This window comes from Mandrillus leucophaeus, unplaced genomic scaffold (genome assembly GCF_000951045.1).
Source record: "Mandrillus leucophaeus isolate KB7577 unplaced genomic scaffold, Mleu.le_1.0 Scaffold128, whole genome shotgun sequence".
Lineage (NCBI taxonomy): Eukaryota > Metazoa > Chordata > Mammalia > Primates > Cercopithecidae > Mandrillus > Mandrillus leucophaeus.
Window position 1 is genome coordinate 2,636,973 of NW_012101209.1, and position 19,187 is coordinate 2,656,159.

The 19,187-nt window shown below is 38.9% G+C and overlaps 1 protein-coding gene across 1 annotated transcript in view; it reads right to left on the reverse strand.

Moving 5' to 3' along the window:
* Positions 1-4,132: 4,132 nt before the first annotated feature.
* PLEKHA8 (pleckstrin homology domain containing, family A (phosphoinositide binding specific) member 8) overlaps positions 4,133-19,187 on the reverse strand; it is an 89,880-nt gene continuing 74,825 nt past the window's right edge. The window contains exon 14 of the mRNA XM_011972220.1: positions 4,133-4,494. Coding sequence (XP_011827610.1) covers positions 4,477-4,494 — 18 coding nt within the window. The 3' untranslated portion in view covers positions 4,133-4,476. The remainder of the gene's footprint in view (positions 4,495-19,187) is intronic.

Genomic DNA, 19,187 nt, shown 5'->3' on the forward strand with positions numbered 1-19,187 from the left:
GCTTCTGCTCATCAGTTTCCATTACCCTCATTCCAGTTAACAGGTTGTCTATTACTGAACCCCAGCTCCAATTTGATTGGCACACCTCAAACTCAGGAGTCCCTTCACGGACAGGAGAGCAGAGTGAACCATCACAAACGTTATGTCTCATGGAGATGGAGATATTCTCAGTGGAAGGGGGTACTGAGCTGGGAAGACATTGCAAAAGGTATCTATTTCAACAGTTACATTGTGGTTGTTTTTCTATACAGACAGCAAGGTACTACCATAAGGAAAGGAGAAATTTACAACTATAAAGCTTTTAGACAACCATGATTTTTAAAAAAACAACTTCTTGGAAGGGGGTGAATTCATAGAATATAGGAAGCTGAATGTGAGTCATAATAACCTTATTTAAGAAAGTGGGGGAAAAAAAGCCCAGTGGAAAGTGTAGCCAAAAGCATAACAGATAACAGTTTTAGGGTCTTGTATGATCTATGTATATTTGGCAGTGAGGACACCAAGAGATCCATATATAGATACAGTGGTATTTCTTTTCTGAAACAATTAGAATAGCCAGATGGGCCAGTTTTCTACAGCAGCGTCTAAGCCAATGTGTTCTGATTCTACCTCTTAGAAGAAAGGCCATCTGATGGACGCCCAGGCAGAATCACAAAAAGTTTCACACTGACATTCTCATTTCTTTAGTCATAGCGCTTACAGTGCTTTATATACACATAAAAATCTAGGCATGTTACTTTCCTTTATAGGTCTCTAAGGCCCACCTAGTTCAGCCCTCTTCAAACGTTCTTTGTGGCAATCATACCAAGATAGTTGGATGGAACTTCTGTAGAATGAATAGCTCCAAGCAACTCTAGGACTGGGCAGGAAAAGTGTGAACTCCCTGGTATGTGCAGGACAGAATCACATTGACAAGGCCAGCATCTTTTCCTGGAAATAGCAATTTGCTAGTTTTGGATCTTTGACCCTGATTATTTATTGATTTGGAAATTTAAACAGCATCATCTCCAAAATGTGCCTCTGGGCAGAGATACAAGATTAAAAGTCACACATGAAGGCAGCCAACTGTTTTTCCTTGTAAAGAAAAGGAAATCAATAAACTGTAGGTTTTTTTTTTTTGGACAGGGTCTCACTCTGTCGCCCAGGCTGGAGTGCAGTGGTGCAATCTCTGCTCACTGCAACCTCCGCCTTCTGGGTTCAAGCGATTCACCTGCCTCAGCCCCCCAAATAGCTGAGATTACAGGCTCCCACCACCACACCCAGCTAATTTTTGTATATTTAGTAGAGAAGGAGTTACACCATGTTGGACAGGCTGGTCTCGAACTCCTGATCTCAAGTGATCCGCCCGCCTCAGCCACCCAAAGTGCTGGAATTACGGGCATGAGTCACTGTGCCCAGCCAATAAACTGTAAATTCTTCATACCTTTAACCACTCCTCTCTTATCACAGTGGCCCAAATCCCTCTCTGGGTCTGTTTCTGACTACTGTCTTCCTGACATCTACCCTGAGCTGCCACTTTCTGACCAACCTCCCATGGAAGAAAACGGTAGCATGCATGGGTCAAAGAAGAGGCAGACCTGAAAAAGAGAAAAAGATACCTATTTTTTCATGTGGAACCCTGCCACTGCTGCTTCCTAGTAAATCACAGTATGTATCCTTTGGTTCAGTCATTGGGCCATTGTTACATTTTTCCCACAGGTTAAACAGATTAATGGTAAAATCTACCATGATTGATTTGGTAAAGAAAAAGTCAGTTCTCTGGTTGTCAATATGTTACTGGTGTTTCTCCAGCAAAGGCAGCCATGGGTTGGCCTATTGTCCCAGTGTCCTTTTTGTTTTAGCATTTGTCTTGGAAATAATTGTCATAGTTTGGATGATCAATTACATGATCATTCTACCTGTGGTACTAATGCTCAGAGAAGCAGACCAGAAACCTACTTACGGTGTTTGAAGTCCCTTATTTGTATCTTTAACCAAAGCAAGTTGGCCACCAATCAAGCCAATTGAATTACAGGACTAATGCTCTCAAGTGAACATGCATTAATTTCACCCAAACTAGACCTGACTGGTGACTTTAAAATTGGTTCTTAGTTGTGTTTTTTTCCAATTTCTCCACATCACTGTGTTAAATTAAGTTTAGCATGAAGCTACCTCCTTACATGTTTCAGTTCAGCCTAAAGGTTTAACTGGAACCTAATTGGATATGTAAACAGACTGTTGTAACCTACACTTGCACCAATCGCAGAGTTCTGGCCAATCACAGGCATGTTGCTTTCCTTTACAGGTCTTAGTTTGGCCAATCACAGGCAGCCAACTGTTTAAACTGTATTTAAATACAGCAAACCCTGAGCTAACCAATCCAGCTGTTTCTGTACCTCACTTCTGCCTTTTTGTACATTACTTTCCCTTTTCTGTCCGTAAATGTTAGCCAACCACGTAGCAGCCCTGATTCTAGAGGCTGCCCCATTCTCAAATTGTTGTTTACTCAGTTAAACTCTGTTAAATTTAATTTGTCTAAAGATTTTTCTTTTAACACCTGCCAACACATTATTTTCTGTTTTTTTGTTTGTTTTTTTAATTATTTGTATTATAGCCATCCTACTGAGTATGAAGAGGTATCTCATCGTGGCTTTGATTTCCAATTCCCTAATGACCAAGTTCTTAGCTTTTTGATAGCACAGAGAAGACTGTTTGCTCTCAGAGGCTTGCATTGTATCTTAGGGGTTTAATATTCTCAGAGCTGAGAATACAGTAGGTGTTAACAAATCTCTCATTCAGCAAACATTCACAAAAAGAGCCTGAGTTTTGTACATCAGCTCGGTACCAATAAAAAAGAGTTATATTTAGCATCAGGAGGCCAGAAGATCAGAGCACATAAATACATCCTAAAGACTGTGACAACAGGTTCCTAAGGTGACAAATTCACACCTCAACATGAAGCAGGTGGAAGCTCTCAAATCCATTGCAGCAAAATGGTGGCTGAAGGTCAGTTACAGTTAAAAGAGGTATAAGCGGCTGTTTTCATCTCCCTTTTCATTATAATAAAATGTGTCTTGGCAGAAACCTCTCCAAAGGAGATGGGTGCCCACTTCCCAGAGGTGTTTGGTGGATTAATGTGAGCAAAACATTCTGTGATAAGACTTCCGCTGCAATTGAAGGGAGAGTGCTCTTATTAATGAGACTTCCAATTCTGAGCATTTATTACATGTAAGATACTGTCCTCGGCAGTTTCTTAATAGCTGAGAATGTAATGCATGGCTTTGAGACATTATCTCAATCTTAACAGCTGCTTCCAGGGCTGCAGCACAGGTTCTGTCTGGGTTTAGATCTGAGCTTTCATGTACTAGCTATGGTATTTAACCTCCACATGCATCAATTTTCTTATCTATAAAGGAGGAAATTAAAATGCCCACCTCTTAGGGTTGTTTTCAGGATGTGCTAAGCTGGTTGACTTCCTACATGGAGAGAAGTCAATACATGTTAATTCCCTTTGCCTTCACTTAAAATTAGGAATATTATAGATATTATTCCTTCTATTTTCTAGATGGGAAAAGTGAGGGATAGGTCCCATAGTGACTGAGAAGTCATCATCTTTTGGGGTGTCCTCCCAGCTCACAGCCATTTCCAATTACCTGGGAACTGTCCCCTGACCCAAGGTGATAAACCCACAGCAGTCATATCTGTACCATGGGCTAATGCCCCTCAGGCCACCATTGATTGAATGGAGGAAGACAGACATGGGACTTAAGTGGGCCAGTCAGATTCTTGTCCAAGAATTTGGGAATGAGACCAAGATACAGAAAGGTAGAATCTGCATGTGGCTAAAACTGTGTCACGTAACTTAGGCATTGATGCCACTATATTCTGTCAGATGAATGGGAGATGAGGAGAAAGATGGGCCTCAGAGAGGGAAGACAGAAACAGATATGCAGCCATGGCAGCTGAGAAAAGATCCCAATGACTTTCAGCTCCTGTTTCTAGTCCTTTCTCAGCCTAGCCCATGCCTTTCCCCTTGGATTCCATGAGATGCCCACCTACCTGCAGAGTTATCATAAAGCCCCTCATGTTGCTTCTCGTAGTTTGGTGGGCAAGATTTTCACAGGCCACAAACTCAAATAGGCAAGCGATTGAGTTTTATTTTCTTGTAATATAATTTAATTTGTCTTTTGAGATGTCATTCTATCTGATGGCAGAAAAACAATCAAATAAGCTCCAGATAGACTCAGTCATTTCAGGGTTTTCTCAGGCCTTTTAGGTCTCACTTAACTCAGAATACTCTCACATACTTCCTTCTCTCCAGAAGGCATCTCGGGGCATGCGGGGCATCCTGACCCAGGAGAGGCATTTAGTCCAGGCTGATTCCCTGGAGAGAGGCGTCACCCAGATGTGATGCATCCTGTCTCATGCTAGGTCATCATCTCCTGCACGCCACTCTGCACCCACCTGACTCTGAGTGACAGCCCTTCTGGGCCACCATCAGACATTTGTGTGTCTCTGTTAGAAATGAATCAACATCTCAGTTTTTAAATTTTTTAAAAAATAAAAATACAAATAAAGTCTTGGCAAACTTTAATCTGCAGGAAGTAGAGTTGTGTAGTTATACTTCTAATCTGTTTCTAATATCTTATTGGCAACGTAAGCTTTGTGCTTTCATTTTTTAGTGTACACATTAAACTTTTGAAACTTAAAATTCTTTTTGTCATAAATTCTGGTAGTTGTAAATCAAAACTGTTATTTTTTAAAGATTTTAATTTTTTTCTGGAGGGGGGTCTTGCTCTGTCACACAGGCTGGAGTGCAGTGGCATGATCATGGCTCACTGCAGTCTTGAACTCCTGGGCTCAAGTGGCCCTCTCGCCTCAGCCTCCTGAGTAGCTGGGACTACAGGTGTGTGCCACCATGCCTGGCTGATTTTTTATTTTAGTGGAGATGAGGTCTCACTATGTTGCCCAGGCTGGTCTCAAATTCCTGAGCTAAAGCAATCCTCCTACCTCAGCCTCCCCAAGTGCTAGGTTTATAGGCAGGAACCATCGTGCCTGGCCCTAAATTTAATTTTTAATAAATTACATTTTTAGGCTATTATTTCTACTATAAATTTTAAGAAACTAGCTTGGAACTAATTTGAGTCTCAAGTACCTAACTTGGAGCTCAAATTCATTTGGCCAAGACATTGTATAGTGCTAACTTAACTTGGAAGGGTCATGGGGTAACTTCTAGAAAATGCACACACACGCATATAATTTCATTGTATGCCATGGGTTTGAATCGATTTCTCAATTACTGTGAGCTGAGAACCCCAGTCTCCCAAGAATGCTTTCCATCCTTGACCCTGCCTGCCTCTCGCAATTTCCAGACTGTCTTCTCAATAGTGTTCAATCTGCCTTCCACAGTCATTACGTCAACTGGGCACAGATGCTGGAGGGCAGACGGAAAGGCGGTGACAAAGTTAGACCTACATTTGCAAGACCAAGTGAAACACACACCCACTCTCCTGAAGCCAAACTGCTTTTGGAAGGCGGGCAGGGGAGTGCCATTCCCTCTAGCATACTTGTCATTCCCAGCCTAGGTTTCAGATCCTTTTTATACACTGGCCTGTGGAGAGACTTGCTGCTAAATTCTGTTATTTCACAGCCCATCTCTAGCAACTGTGTTGGGGAATGACTTCAGACATTCCAGGCTTTGCTCAGAGAGAAATTTCAACAAGAAAGCTAGAATGGGGGAGTAGTTAAGATTTAGTTGCAGCAAATTGGAGACCGAAAATATAAAGTTATTCAGAATAGTCAATGAAAATCATTTCTGTGGGAGAGAAACAAATGATCTTGCTTTAAATGTAAGGCATCTATCAGCAGCACAATGTTAATTAGGATTCTAGGGCTCTTAGTGCAGCTAGTCCCTTTTTTATTTCTAGGTGCAGAAGTGTAGATTTGCAGAACAGCTAATCAAATATATGCAGGAAGATGCCCCCCCATTTATCCTTATGCTTCTAAGACAGAAGTTTTTCTTCAGTTGTTTGTTCTTCAATGAATTTTAATGATGTAAGAAAAATACAATACACTTTAGATGAAAAATTGCACACATAAGCAGATATTCACACACGAATCAAGTTATATAGTACATATATATACACACACATATATGTATATGTATATCTAAACACATATAATACAAAAAGGAGAAAACATATAAATCATGGCCACTTTTAGGTAGTGGTACAATGAATAGTTTGCATTTTCCTCCTAACACTTCTATGGATATCCCCAATTTTTAAATCACTCTTACCAAGAGAAAATAATTAACATCATACTTTTTTTAAAGGGTGGAATGAGATTCCTAATTTTCTTAAAATAAGATATGAGAAAACAGTCTGAAAACTCTCCTGCCATACTGCCTTAAAATGCTTGACAAAATACAGCGAAAATTATTTTAAATGCATGAATGAACTGGCAAGAGAGAAAGGAAGTCTCCAGGTGTGTCAATAACAAAGAGGGAAGTGAGTGGTAAGGATGTGGGATGCTGCCACAGCTGGGCTTAGTTAAAAAACTGCAGCAGTTTTTAAAAGGCTACACCCATCCTGAAAAGAGTAGATTAAGAAAACCATCGATTCACTGGCACAGAGAGACAAAAAAGAATTTATATGCCTCTGTCTGGATGGGGAAAAATATCCTCTGAGAAATGAATTCTCAGGGTCTGTTTCTACCTCAAACTTGGAGGTTCAAGTTTGCAGACGGTCCAGGAACCATGATGATAAATGACTCCCAAAATGATAAACAGCCAAAAAAGAGGTCCAGATCTGGTGATCTTTCTGTGGCAAATGCAAAACTGCTCTTGAGGGACACATCTACAACCAGGTCACAGGGGATTGTTACAGAAAAACAGGCTTCTTTAAAGATAAGCTCACAAACACAAATAATGAAATGCAGGAGGACAAAATCCTGCTGACTTAAAAGTCAGCAGACACAATAAATAACACTAAAAGATACCCTAAAACTTCATATCATAGAATGACAATTGGAAAGGGATTGTAAAATAAACATGTTTAAAATTATTAAAGCCCTAAGATGTAATTAAAACACCAAGAAAAGAACAAACCTCATGAGAGGCACTGTTGCATGGTAGTTAAGAGCACAGAAACTGAAGCTAAAGTGCTGGGTTCAAATCTTATCACTATTACCTACCACCTGGGTGACCTTGGGTGAGTCACTTAATATTTCTGTGCCTCAAGTCCCTCATCTGTAAAGTAGGTATACTAATGGTATCATATCAATGGGTTGTTGTAAGGATTAAGTGTGTTAATATATGTAAAGTGCTTAGAAAAGTACACATATGCTTGGCACAGAGTAAGTTTTAGCTACTATTGTAACCAAAAAAAAACCCCAAAAGTGGGGCAGGTGGGGCTCACTCCTGTAATCCCAGCACTTTGGGAGGCTGAGGTGGGTAAATCACATGAGGTCAGGAGTTCAAGACCAGCCTGGCAAACATGGCAAACCCTGTCTCTATTAAAAATATAAAAATTAGCCAGTCATGGTAGTGTGCACCTGTAGTCTCAGTTACTGGGGAGGCTGAGGCAGGAGAATCACTTGAACCTGGGAGACAGGGGTTGCAGTGAGCTGAGATCATGCCCCTGAACTCCAACCTGGGCATCAGTGAGACTCTGTCTCAAAAAAAAAAAAAAAAAAAAAAAAAAAATTTTAAAAAAAAAAAAAAAAAAAAAAAAGTAATATTTTGAACAGAAACAAATTAGAATGTCTAGAAATGAGAACTAGCTATTAAATTAAAAGTTTGTAAGCTGAAAAAGAAGTTGAAGGGAGAATTAGTAAATTAGAGGTCCCATCTGAGGAAATTATGCTAAATGCAGCAATATGATGAAGAGATGGAAAATGTTAAAAGGAGGTTATGAGGTGCAAGGAATGAGATAGTCTAATGTGTATTTAATAGAAATTCCAGAAACAGTAATAGGGAGAATAGTGAGGTGGTAGTATTCAAAGAGATAATAACATAGACTCTACTAGAATTTTAAGGAAAGAATCTGCAGAATAAAAGCCTGCACTGAGTCCAAGGATAAGAAATGAAAATAAATCTACACTAGACATAATAGGGAAACTGCAGACCACAAAACAAAGTGAAGATCCTAAATGCCAACAGAGATAAAGGACAGACTACTTATAAAAAAGCAAAAAATAAGTTGACAGCACAGTGTTCAATAGTCAGAGGCCAGGAGACAACAGAAAAATATCTTCAAAATATACAAGGAAAATAATTGATAAGCTAGAATTTTATAACTACCTAAACTGTAATTCAAAAGTGAGGCAGAAAAAAGACATTTTTAGGCAAAGACTGAGTTTACCATTCATAGGCCCTTCCAGAAAATATTACTATGGGAACATTTTACTTCCAGAAGGAGCAAATCAAAACCAGAAGAAAGATGCAGAAAGCAAGAACTAATGATCTCCAAAGAAATAGCAAATGTGGGTAAACCGGAGCAACCACTGACTGTAGAAAACACCACTCCTACTGCTAATAGTAATGATGATGAATTTGAGGGACATAAAACAAGGAGGCACAAAACTATCAGATGACAAAAACATGTCAGACAAGAGGCAAGTGACTGGTGTTAAAATGTTCTAAGGTTATTTGTATATTTTAGGAGAAAGGTAGAGATACTGATAAACTTTAAGCTTAAGTTAAGCATATATGTTAAAAAAATTTTTTTTTAAAGAGACAGAGTTTCATTCTGTTGCCCCAACTGGAGAGCAGTGGTCTATTACAGCTCACTGCAGCCTTGAACTCCTGGGCTCAAGTAATCCTCCCACCTCAGCCTCCCAAATAGCTGCGACTATAGGTACCTGCCACCACACCTGGCTAATTTTGTATTTTTTTTTTTTATAGAGATGGGCTTTTTTTTTTTTTTCCCAGACAGGGTCTGGGTCCGTCACCCAGGCTGGAGTGCAGTGGCATGATCATAGCTCACTGCAACCTCCGCCTACCAGCCTCAAGCTATCCTCCCACCTCAGCTTCCCAAGTAGCTGGGACTACAGGCATGAGTCACCATGCCTGGCCAGTTTTTTCTTTTTGAATGTGTGCAGTTAAACCCACAAATGACTCAAGTTCTGCTTTAGCTACATCCCTCAGATTTTATTATGTATTGTAGTCATACTCTTTCAGTGCTAAGTATGTACTCATTTCATTTATGATTTCTTTTTTGACATGTGAATCATTTAGAAGTATTTTTTAAGGTTTTTTGTAAGGAGTTATCTTTTTGTTAACTAATTTCAAATTGTAGTACATTGTGGTCAGAAAATCTTGACGTTTTGATATATGCTGAGTCATGAAAATCGCCATGTTCAAACCTTTCATATTCTATTTTTGTCTACCCCATACTGACAGTGAATTTGTTCATTTTTTCCATCTCTTTCTGTCAATTATGCTGTTAGTTGTTGCACAGAAAATCAGAACTGTCGAATATTCCTAGTGAATTGTTCATGTTTTCATTTTGCAGTGACTTTCTTTATCCCTAAATACTTTTAAAGTCTTTTTTGTCTAATAGCAGCATAATTACACTGTGTTCTGGCCTCTGCTGTGGCTATAAAATTCTGTGCTATAAATTTTAAAAATTAATATTTACCTGGTAATTATTTTGCCATTCTGTTGTTTTTAGTCTTTCTAGATCATTAGATTTTAAGCATGCCTATTGTGAATAGCATATGGTTGGCTTTTTATGTCTTATATCCAAGAGTCTATTTTTAAACTGATGGATTTAAAAAATATATATACTTATATACAGTCATGTGTTGCTTAACTACAGGGGTACTTCTGAGAAATGTATCATTCCATACAAAATTGGCTGGGTGTGGTAGCATGCACCTGTAGTCCCAGTTACTTGGTAGGCTGAGGTGGGAGGATCGCTTGAGCCTGAGAGGCAGAGGTTGCAGTGAGCGATGACCATGCCACACTATTCCAGTCTAGATGACAGAACGAGACCCTGTCTCAAAAAAAAAAAAAAGTCCTAATGGTGATAAAATAAATGTTCATTTTTACAGTTATAAAGCAAATATGCAAACCCAAGAACGTAGAAGCTAGGAAATTATAAAAATAAAACAGAAATGAATGAAATAGAAAACTAAGAAACAACAAATAAAATCCCAAAACCAAAAGTGGTTAAATGAAAAAAATTTAAAATAAGATGACACAGAATAGCCAAAACAATCTACAAAAAGATCACAGTTGGAAGAATTACATTTTCTTATTTCAAAATTTGTTACAAAGTTACAGAAATCAAAACTGCTATATTAATAGTCAACTGATTTTTGACAAACATTTTCAAATATTTGAAAATCATATACATGAAGAGGGACTTGCATCCAGAATATATAAAGAACTCTTAAAACTCAAAATAAGGTCCAGGTGTGGTGGCTCACACGTGTAATCCCAGTGCTTTGGGAGGCCGAGGCAGGCAGATCACCCGAGGTTAGGAGTTTGAGACTAGCCTGGCCAAAGTGATGAAACCCCGTCTCTACTAAAAGTACAAAAATTAGCCGGGCATGGTGGTGTGTGCCTGTAATCCCAGCTACTTGGGAGGCTGAGGCAGGAATATTGCTTGAGCCCAGGATACAGAGGTTACAGCAAGCCAAGATCGCGCCACTGCACTCCAGTCTGGGCAACAGAGCGAGACTCCGTCAAAACAAACAAAAAAACTCAAAATAAGAAAACACCACAATTAAAAGTTGGGCAAAGAATTTGAATAGATATTTCTTTAAAGACGATATACAAATTGCTAATAAGCACATGAAAATATGCTCAACATCATTAACCAAAAGAAAAACTCACATCAAAACCGTGATGAGATATCTACTTCACCCTCACTAGGATGGCTATATTGAAAACAAAAGGAAAAACAAAAGCAGATAATAACAAGCACTGATGCGGATGTAAAGAAACTGAGTCCCTTATATATTGCTGGTGGACTGTAAAATGGTGCAACCACTTTGGAAAACACTTTGGAAGTTCCTCAAAATGTTAAACACAGTTACCATATGACCAAGCAATTGTGCCCCTAGGTACATACCCAAGAGAAATGAAAACATACATCCACATGATGACTGGTACACAATATTCTAGCAACATTATTAATAATAACCCCCAAATGGAAACAATCCAAATGCTCATTAACTGGTGAATGGATAAACACAATGCCATATACCTATACAATGGAATACTATTCAGCAATATAAAGGAATGAAGTACTGATAAATACTATGCTATGGATGAATCTGCAAAATGTGCTAAGTGAAAGTAGCCAGACATAAAACACCACACACATTGTATGATTCCATTTATATGAAAAGTCCAGAACAGGAAAATCAATAGAAACAGAAAAATTAGTTGCCTAGGGCTATAGGAGGGAGGAATGGGGGGTGACTGCTTAATGAGTACAGGATTGCTTTTGGGGGTAATGCAAATATTCTAAACTTAGATTATGGTAAGGACTACACAATTTTGTAAATATAATGAAAAGCACTGAATTATATATGCTAAGTGGGTAAATTTTATGATATGTTAATTTTTCTCAATACAATTGAGTTTTACAAAATTAAATAGGATGACATTAAATGCAGTGTGGTTATCTTGTATTGGATCCTAAAACAGGAAAAAGATATTAATGAAAAAACTGCTGAAATGTGAATAACTGCTTGAGCCCAGGAGTTTGAGACCAACCTGGGCAATTAAGTGAGACCCATCTCCACATAAAATTTAAAAATTAGCCAGGCATGGTGGTGCATGCCTGTGGTCCCAGCTACTTGGGAGGCTAAGATGAAAGGATTGCTTGAGCCTGGGAGGCAGAGGTTGCAGTGAGGCGTGATTGTACCACTGCACTCCAGCCTGGGTGACAAAGTGAGACACTCTCTTTAAAAAAAAAAAAAAAAGAAAAAAAAGAAAAAAAAGAAAAAGGAAAATCTGAATAATGTCTGTAGTGTAGTGTTGCACTAATGTTAATCTCTTCTTTTTTTTTGAGACAGAGTTTCACTCTTGTTGCCCGGGCTGGAGTGCAATGGCGCGATCTTGGCTCACTGCAACTTCCACCTCCTGGGTTCAAGTGTTTCTCCTGCCTAAGCCTCCTGAGTAGCTGGGATTACAGGCGTCCACCACCACGCCCAGCTAATTTTTTGTAGAAACAGGGTTTCACCATGTTGGCCGGGCTGGTCACGAAGTCCTGACCTCAGGTGATCCACCTGACTAGTCCTCACAAAGTGCTGGGATTACAGGTGTGAGCCACCGTGCCCAGCCATGTTAATCTCTGTTAACAAATGCACATAGTCATATGAAATGTCAACATTAGCGAAACTGAGTGAAGGTTATATGGGAATTCTGTGTTAACTTTGCAACATTTTGTACATCTAAAATTATTCCAAAATAAAAGTGAAAACGACCACGACAAACCTTTAGTGCACTTAATAGAGAGAGAGAGTGAGCAATTAGAGATGACCAATGGTATATAAACTACCATTTGAGATGGAATCGCTGTCCTCCCATTACTGGACAGAGAATCACGGCAGGACCAGGGTGATGAGCCAGACCCACAGTGGGTTTGCATTTCATGGGTATCACTAGCCCCAGGCTCTTCTATCTTCTACCAGTGCCAGCATGAGAATTAACTTTGTTTGTGGGAGGCATACAGACTGCTTAGTATGAATTATTTGTATTTAAGTGCTTGTTGTTTACTGGAGTTGCTGTGAAAGCCCCACACCTGGGGTGTTCTGGCAAGCCACAGACCCTCCTGCCAAAGGAAGGGAGCTACTGGTTCTGTGGGAAGCTGAACTTGGGTGCAGTCTCTCTCTCTAGGAGAAGGCGCAACCAGTCCTAGCAGGCATCTTGTCCAGACTACACAGAGTAAGTTCTCAGGGTCATTTATGCACAATTCTACTTAAAACCCATAATTAATAAACTGAAAACATAGACAAACTGCAGTTTCTTAGAAATATATAACTTAACAGAACTCCTCAAGAAGAAATACATTTTTTTTGGTTAGATTTATAACTTGAATTGGGAGTTTTAAAATCTACCCTCCATACTAAAAAAAAATAAAATTAAATTAAGATAAAAATAAAACCCATTAAACCCAGAAGGTTTACCAGTTATACCCAGACTTCAAAGAACAGATAATCGTTATCTAAAACAAATGTTCCAGTGAATATAAAATGAGGGAACACTGCCCACCTCATTTTACAAAGCGTAACAATTCTGATGGCAAATCAGATAAGGATGGTATATGAAGGAAAAATTAAAGCCCAATCTCATTTCTAAATATAGATGCAAAAATCCTAAATAAAACAGTAGGCAACTGATTCCAGAAATGTCTACTAAAAATACACCATTACCAAATTAGATTCATCCTAGGAATGCAAGGATGGTTAAGGTTAGAAAATCTCTTAATGAGATGTACCATATTAATTGGTTTAAGGAAGAAACCTTGAGAATCTGCCTCAGGAAAAAAAAAAAAAAAAGCAAGTTGTTGTGGCCCTTACCACTCAACACCCATCCTTATAATCCAGGCAACCGATGTTATGATTTCTTGCCCCATAAATTAGTTTTTGCCTGTTTTGGAATTTCATATAAATAGAATAAGACAGTATGCACTATTTTGTATCTGGCTTCTTTTGCTCACCATAATGTTTCTGGGGTTCATCTAAGCTGCTGGATATTGTCTATCAGTAGTTTTCTCCTTGTGATTGCTGAGTGGTATTCCGTTGTTTCCACACACCAAAATGTGTTTATCTGTTCACTTAGCAAAGTGAAGAGACAAACCACAGTTTGCCTATCAACAGATAGGCAGAATGTATCTTCTAGGAGAAGATGGGTCATTGGGGCTATTACGGAAAAACTCCTTATCTTGCAAAAATACCTAGCAGCGTTATTGCTGGGTCATAGAGTTTAACTTTAAAAGAAATTACCAGATCAATTTCCAAAGTGGTTATACCATTTAAGACTCCAATTAGCAACGTATGGTAATTCCAGTTGCCAATGTTTGTTGTTTTTGTTCTTTTAATGTTCACCAAACTAGTGGTTGTATACAGTGCTATCTCAGTTTAGTTTTAATTTGCATTTCCCTGGTGACTAATGATATTGAACCCTTTTTCATATTTTACTGGCATTTGTATGTAGTCTTTTATAAAACAGCTGTTCAAGTCATTGTGCATTTTTTAATAATTTGTTCTGGTATTTTTATTATTGAGTTGTAAGAGTCTGGATACAAAGCTTTTCTCAGCCATATGTGCAGGTATTGTGAATACTGTGCCTCATCTATGGCTTGTTTTTTTGTAAAGTTTTTAGTTTTGATGAAGTCCAATTTGTCATTTTTTTCTTTATAGTTAGTGCTTTTTGTATCCTAAAAAATACTGCCCTATGTTTCCTTGTAGGAGTTTTATCCAGAATTTTCACTTTTACATTCAGTTGTATAATTTATCTCAAACAATTTCACGTGTGTGATGTGAGGTAGGGTTTATCTTTTCCATAGAGATAAGCAGTTGTTCTAGCACTATTTGTTGAAGTGATCTTTTCACCATTGAATTGCTTTGGCATCTTGATCAAAAATCAACTACTATATAAGTGGGGCCTGATTTCTGAACTTTTTCTCGTTCCATGGACCTTTACACCAATACATACCATCTTCATTAGTACAGCTTTAGAGAAAGTCTTGTGATTCACTAATATATGTCTCCCAACTTTGCTAATTTTCAAGATTATTCTGGTTATTCTAGGTCCTTTGCATTTCTACATAAATTTTAGGATTAGCACACCAATTTCTACAAAAACATTGCTGGTATTTTCTAGAACGACTTTATTGAGATATAATTCACATACCACACAATTCATACATTTAAAGTATACAGTTCAAGTATACAATTCAAAGTGCATAATTCATGCAATAACTTTTGGTATATTACATTATTAATTTTTTAAAATTATCATAAAACATAGATAACATAAAATATTCACATTGTTGTGCATCATTTGTTGTGCACAATATCTGGAACATTTTTGTTGTTCGAAACAGAAATTCTGTAAACATTATACAATAATTCCCCATTCTTCCTCCCTCCAGCACCTGGTAATCTCTTTCTCTCTCTTTTTCTTTTTTTTTAAAGACAAGATCTTGCACTACCACCCAGGCTGAAGTGCAGAGGCCCAATCAAAGCTCACTGTAGCCTCCAACTCCTGGGCTCAGGCAATCCTCCTGCCTCAGCCTCCTGAGTAGCTGGGACTACAGGCATGAGCCACTATATCCAGCTAACTTAAAAAATATTTTTTGTAGAGAAGGGCTTTTGTTTTGCATTTGCCCTGTGTTTGCACAGACTGGTCTGGAATTCTGGGCCTTGGCCTCAAGCAGTCCTCACACCTATGCCTCCCAAAGTGCTGGGATTAAAGTGTGAGCCACCGCACCTGGCTGCCCTCTGGTAATCTCTAATTTACTTCCTCTCTCTATGAATTTCCCTATTCTAGATATTTCATATAAGTGGAGTCATACAATATTTGTCCTTTTGTGTCTGGCTTATTTCACTTGACATACTATTTCCAAGATTTATCCATGTTAGCATGTTTCAGATCCTGATTTCTTTCCTATGGCCAAATAATATCCCATTGTTTGTATATACCACATTGTGTTTACCCACTCATCTGCTGATAGGCCCTTGGGTTGGTTCCCCTTTCTGGCTACTGTGAACAATGCTGCAATGGATATTGGCATACGAGTATCTCTCAAGTCTCTGCTTTTAATTTCCTTGAGTCTATACCTAGGAGTGGAATTGCTGGATCATAATGTAATTCTATGTTTACCTTTTTCAGAAACTGTTAAACTGCTTCCACAGCAGCTGCACCATTTTCCATTCCTACCAGCAATGGACAAGACATTCAATTTCTCCACATCCTCACGAATATTCATTTTCTGCATTTTAAAAATTACTATTACAGACATCCTAGTAGGTATGAAATGGTATCTCCTTGTTATTTTAATTTGTATTTCCCTACTACGTTGAGCATCTTTTCATGTGCTTATTGGCCATTTGTATGTCTTCTTCAAAGAAATGTCTATTCAAGTCCTTTGCCTATTTTTAAATTGGGTTGTCTTTCTGTTGTTGAGTTATAAGAATTCTTTGTAGATTCTAGATACTAGTCCCTTAACAGATGTATGATTTGCAAATATTTTCTCTCATTCTGTAGGTTATCTTTTCATTTTTTTTGACAATGTCCTTTGATGCACAAAAGGTTTTTCATTTGATAAAGTCCAATTTATTTATTTTCTTTTGTTGTTCATGCTTTTAGTGTCATATCTACCTGCTGGTACTGGGATTGCACTGAACCTTGAGATCTATTTGAGAACTGACATCTTATCAATATCAGATCTTTCAACCCATGAATGTGGTATAGCTCTTTTCTTTAGGTCTTCTCTAACTTGTTGCAGAATATTTTTATAGTTTTCAGTGTGTAAAGATTTTGCACATATTTTATTAAATTTTCCCCGATTACAAATTTTGCTATGGTCTGAATCTCTGTGTTCTCCCCAAATTCATATGTTGAAATCCTAGTGCCTAAGGTGATGGTATTAGGAAGTGGGGCCTTTGGGAGGTGCTTAGATCATGAAGGTAGGACTCTCATGAATGGGACTGCTGTGCTTATAAAAGAGGCCCCTGAGAGCTTGTTTGCTCCCTCCTCCATGTAGGACACAGCAAGAAGGTGGCTGTCTACAACCTGGAAGAGAGCCCTCACCAGAACCCAACCATGCTGGCACCACCATCTCAGACTTCCCAGCCACCACAACTGTGAGAAATAAATTCCCATTGTTGATAAGCCACCCAGTCTATGCTATTTTGTTACAGCAGCCCCAACAGACTAAAACAGATTTTTATTCTGTCTTAAATGGCATTGTCTTTCAAATTTCATTTTCGAATTGTTTTTGTTGGTATGTAGAAATGCAATTTACTTTTCTTTTCTTTTTTTTCTTTTCCAAGTCTCACTCTGTTGCCCAGGCTGGAGTGCAATGGTGCGATCTCGGCTCACTGCAACCTCTGCTTCTCGGGTTCAAGCCATTCTCCTGCCTTAGAGTCCCGAGTAGGTGGGACTACAGGTATGTACCTCCACACCCAGCTAATTTTTGTGTTTTTAGTAGAGATGGGGTTTCACCATGTTAGCCAGGCTGGTGTTGAACTCCTGATCTGCCTGCCCTGGCCTCCCAAAGTGCTTGGATTACAGGCGTGAGCCACTATGCCCAGCTGCAATTTACTTTTCTACTTTGATCCATCTTGCAAACATCCTACATTTAGCTATTAGCTCAAATAGTCTTTGCAGAATCCTTAGGTTTTTTTATATACATCATTTGCAAGTAGTTTTTATTTCTTCCTTTTCAATCTGTATGCCTTTTATTGTCTCTTCTTGACTTACTGTTCTGGCTATGACCTCAACTTCAATAATGAATAGAAGTGGTTATGGTGACAACAGATATCCTTACTTGTTCCTTAATCTTGGGGAGAAAATACTATCATATTCTTAGGTATAATGATATCTAGTATTATTATTTGAATTGTGTTCCTCTAAAAGATTCATTTAATTAATTAATTAATTTTTTTGAGACACAGTCTCACTCTGTTGCCCACGCTGGAGTGCAATGGCATGATCTCTGCTCACTGCAACCTCCACCTCCTAGGTTCAAGCGATTCTTCTGCCTCAGCTTCCTGAGTAGCTGGGACCACAAGTGTACACCACCATACACACACAGTGCCCAGTCCCAAAAGATATATTTAAATCCTAATCTCTGGTACCTGTGAATGTGACCTCATTTGGAAATAGGATCTTTACAGATATAGTCAAGATGGGGTCATACTGAATTAGAGTGTACTCTAAATCCAATGACAGGTCTCCTCATGAGAGAGAGATTTGGAGGCAGGGAATTGATAAGGGGCTATATTAGAGAATTCTGTTTGGATATGTGATTAAATATCTTGTTTTCTGAAATTTGAGATATTTTAAGTACTTTATAAAAATAAAAACTTGTAAGAAATCGTAAAAAGAAAGAAAGAAAAGGCTGGGCACGGTGGCTCACGCCTGTAATCCCAGCACTTTGGGAGGCTGAGGCAGGTGGATTGCCTGAGGTCATGAGTTCGAGACCAGCCTGGCCAACATGATGAAACCCCAGCTCTATTAAAAACACAAAAAATTAGCCGGGCGTGGTGGTAGGCACCTATAATCCCAGCTACTCAGGAGGCTGAGGCAGAAGAATTGCTTGAACTCGAGAGGTGGAGGTTGCAGTGAGCCGAGATTGCGCCACTGCACTCCAGCCTGGGCAACAAGAGCAAGACTCCATCTGGAAAGAAAAAAAAAAAAAAAAAGTAGAAACTTGCTCTCCTATCAATCCCTAATATTTAGCAGATTAAATCAAAGAACTAAAAGGAGCTTAAAAGAAAAAGACATTAAATATGAGTGATGACATTTATGAACAGTCTAAAGATGTCCCTTCTGATAATGTAATTTCCTTTTTGTCTAGGTACAGTTAGAGTGAGCTGAAAAGGAATTAGCTACCCGTCAGAAACAGATACATACGTCCCCTAACCATTCCATTATCATAACTAGTACTAGCCATGCGCCAGGCACAGTGCTATATGCTAGCAATGTGTCATCTCAGCTAATCCTCATAACAATACCATCTCAGTCTTACTGACTAGGAAACAAAGGATCAAGGGGTTAAAGGATTTGTCCAAGGTGACCCAGACTGTAAACTGCAAGGGCAGCACTGGAGTCCAATCTGACCATTCCAAGTCCAACATGGTTTCCATGCTCACACCCAGGAAGATGAGAAGGAAGCAGAGGAGCTGCTTGGAGCTGAGTACCCATGGATGCGGCAGGCAGCTGAGCTTAGGAAACTTGGAAGTGGGTCATGATGAAAACACCAAACTTTTGGCTGTCCAGGAGAGTAAGGCAACATGCCAGGTGATTTACATCCCTTGCCTCATTTAATCCTTGCAAGAATCTTATGAGCAGGGTTGTGTAATCTCTTTATCTCAGTACACAGAGGAGAAAGTGAGTCCAGAGATGTTAACTAACATGCTCAAAATCCCACGGTGAGGGTGTGGCAGTGCTGGGATTTGACCCCCAGTCTGATTCCAGCCTCTGCTCTGTCTTATACCACAGGACATAGCCACATAGT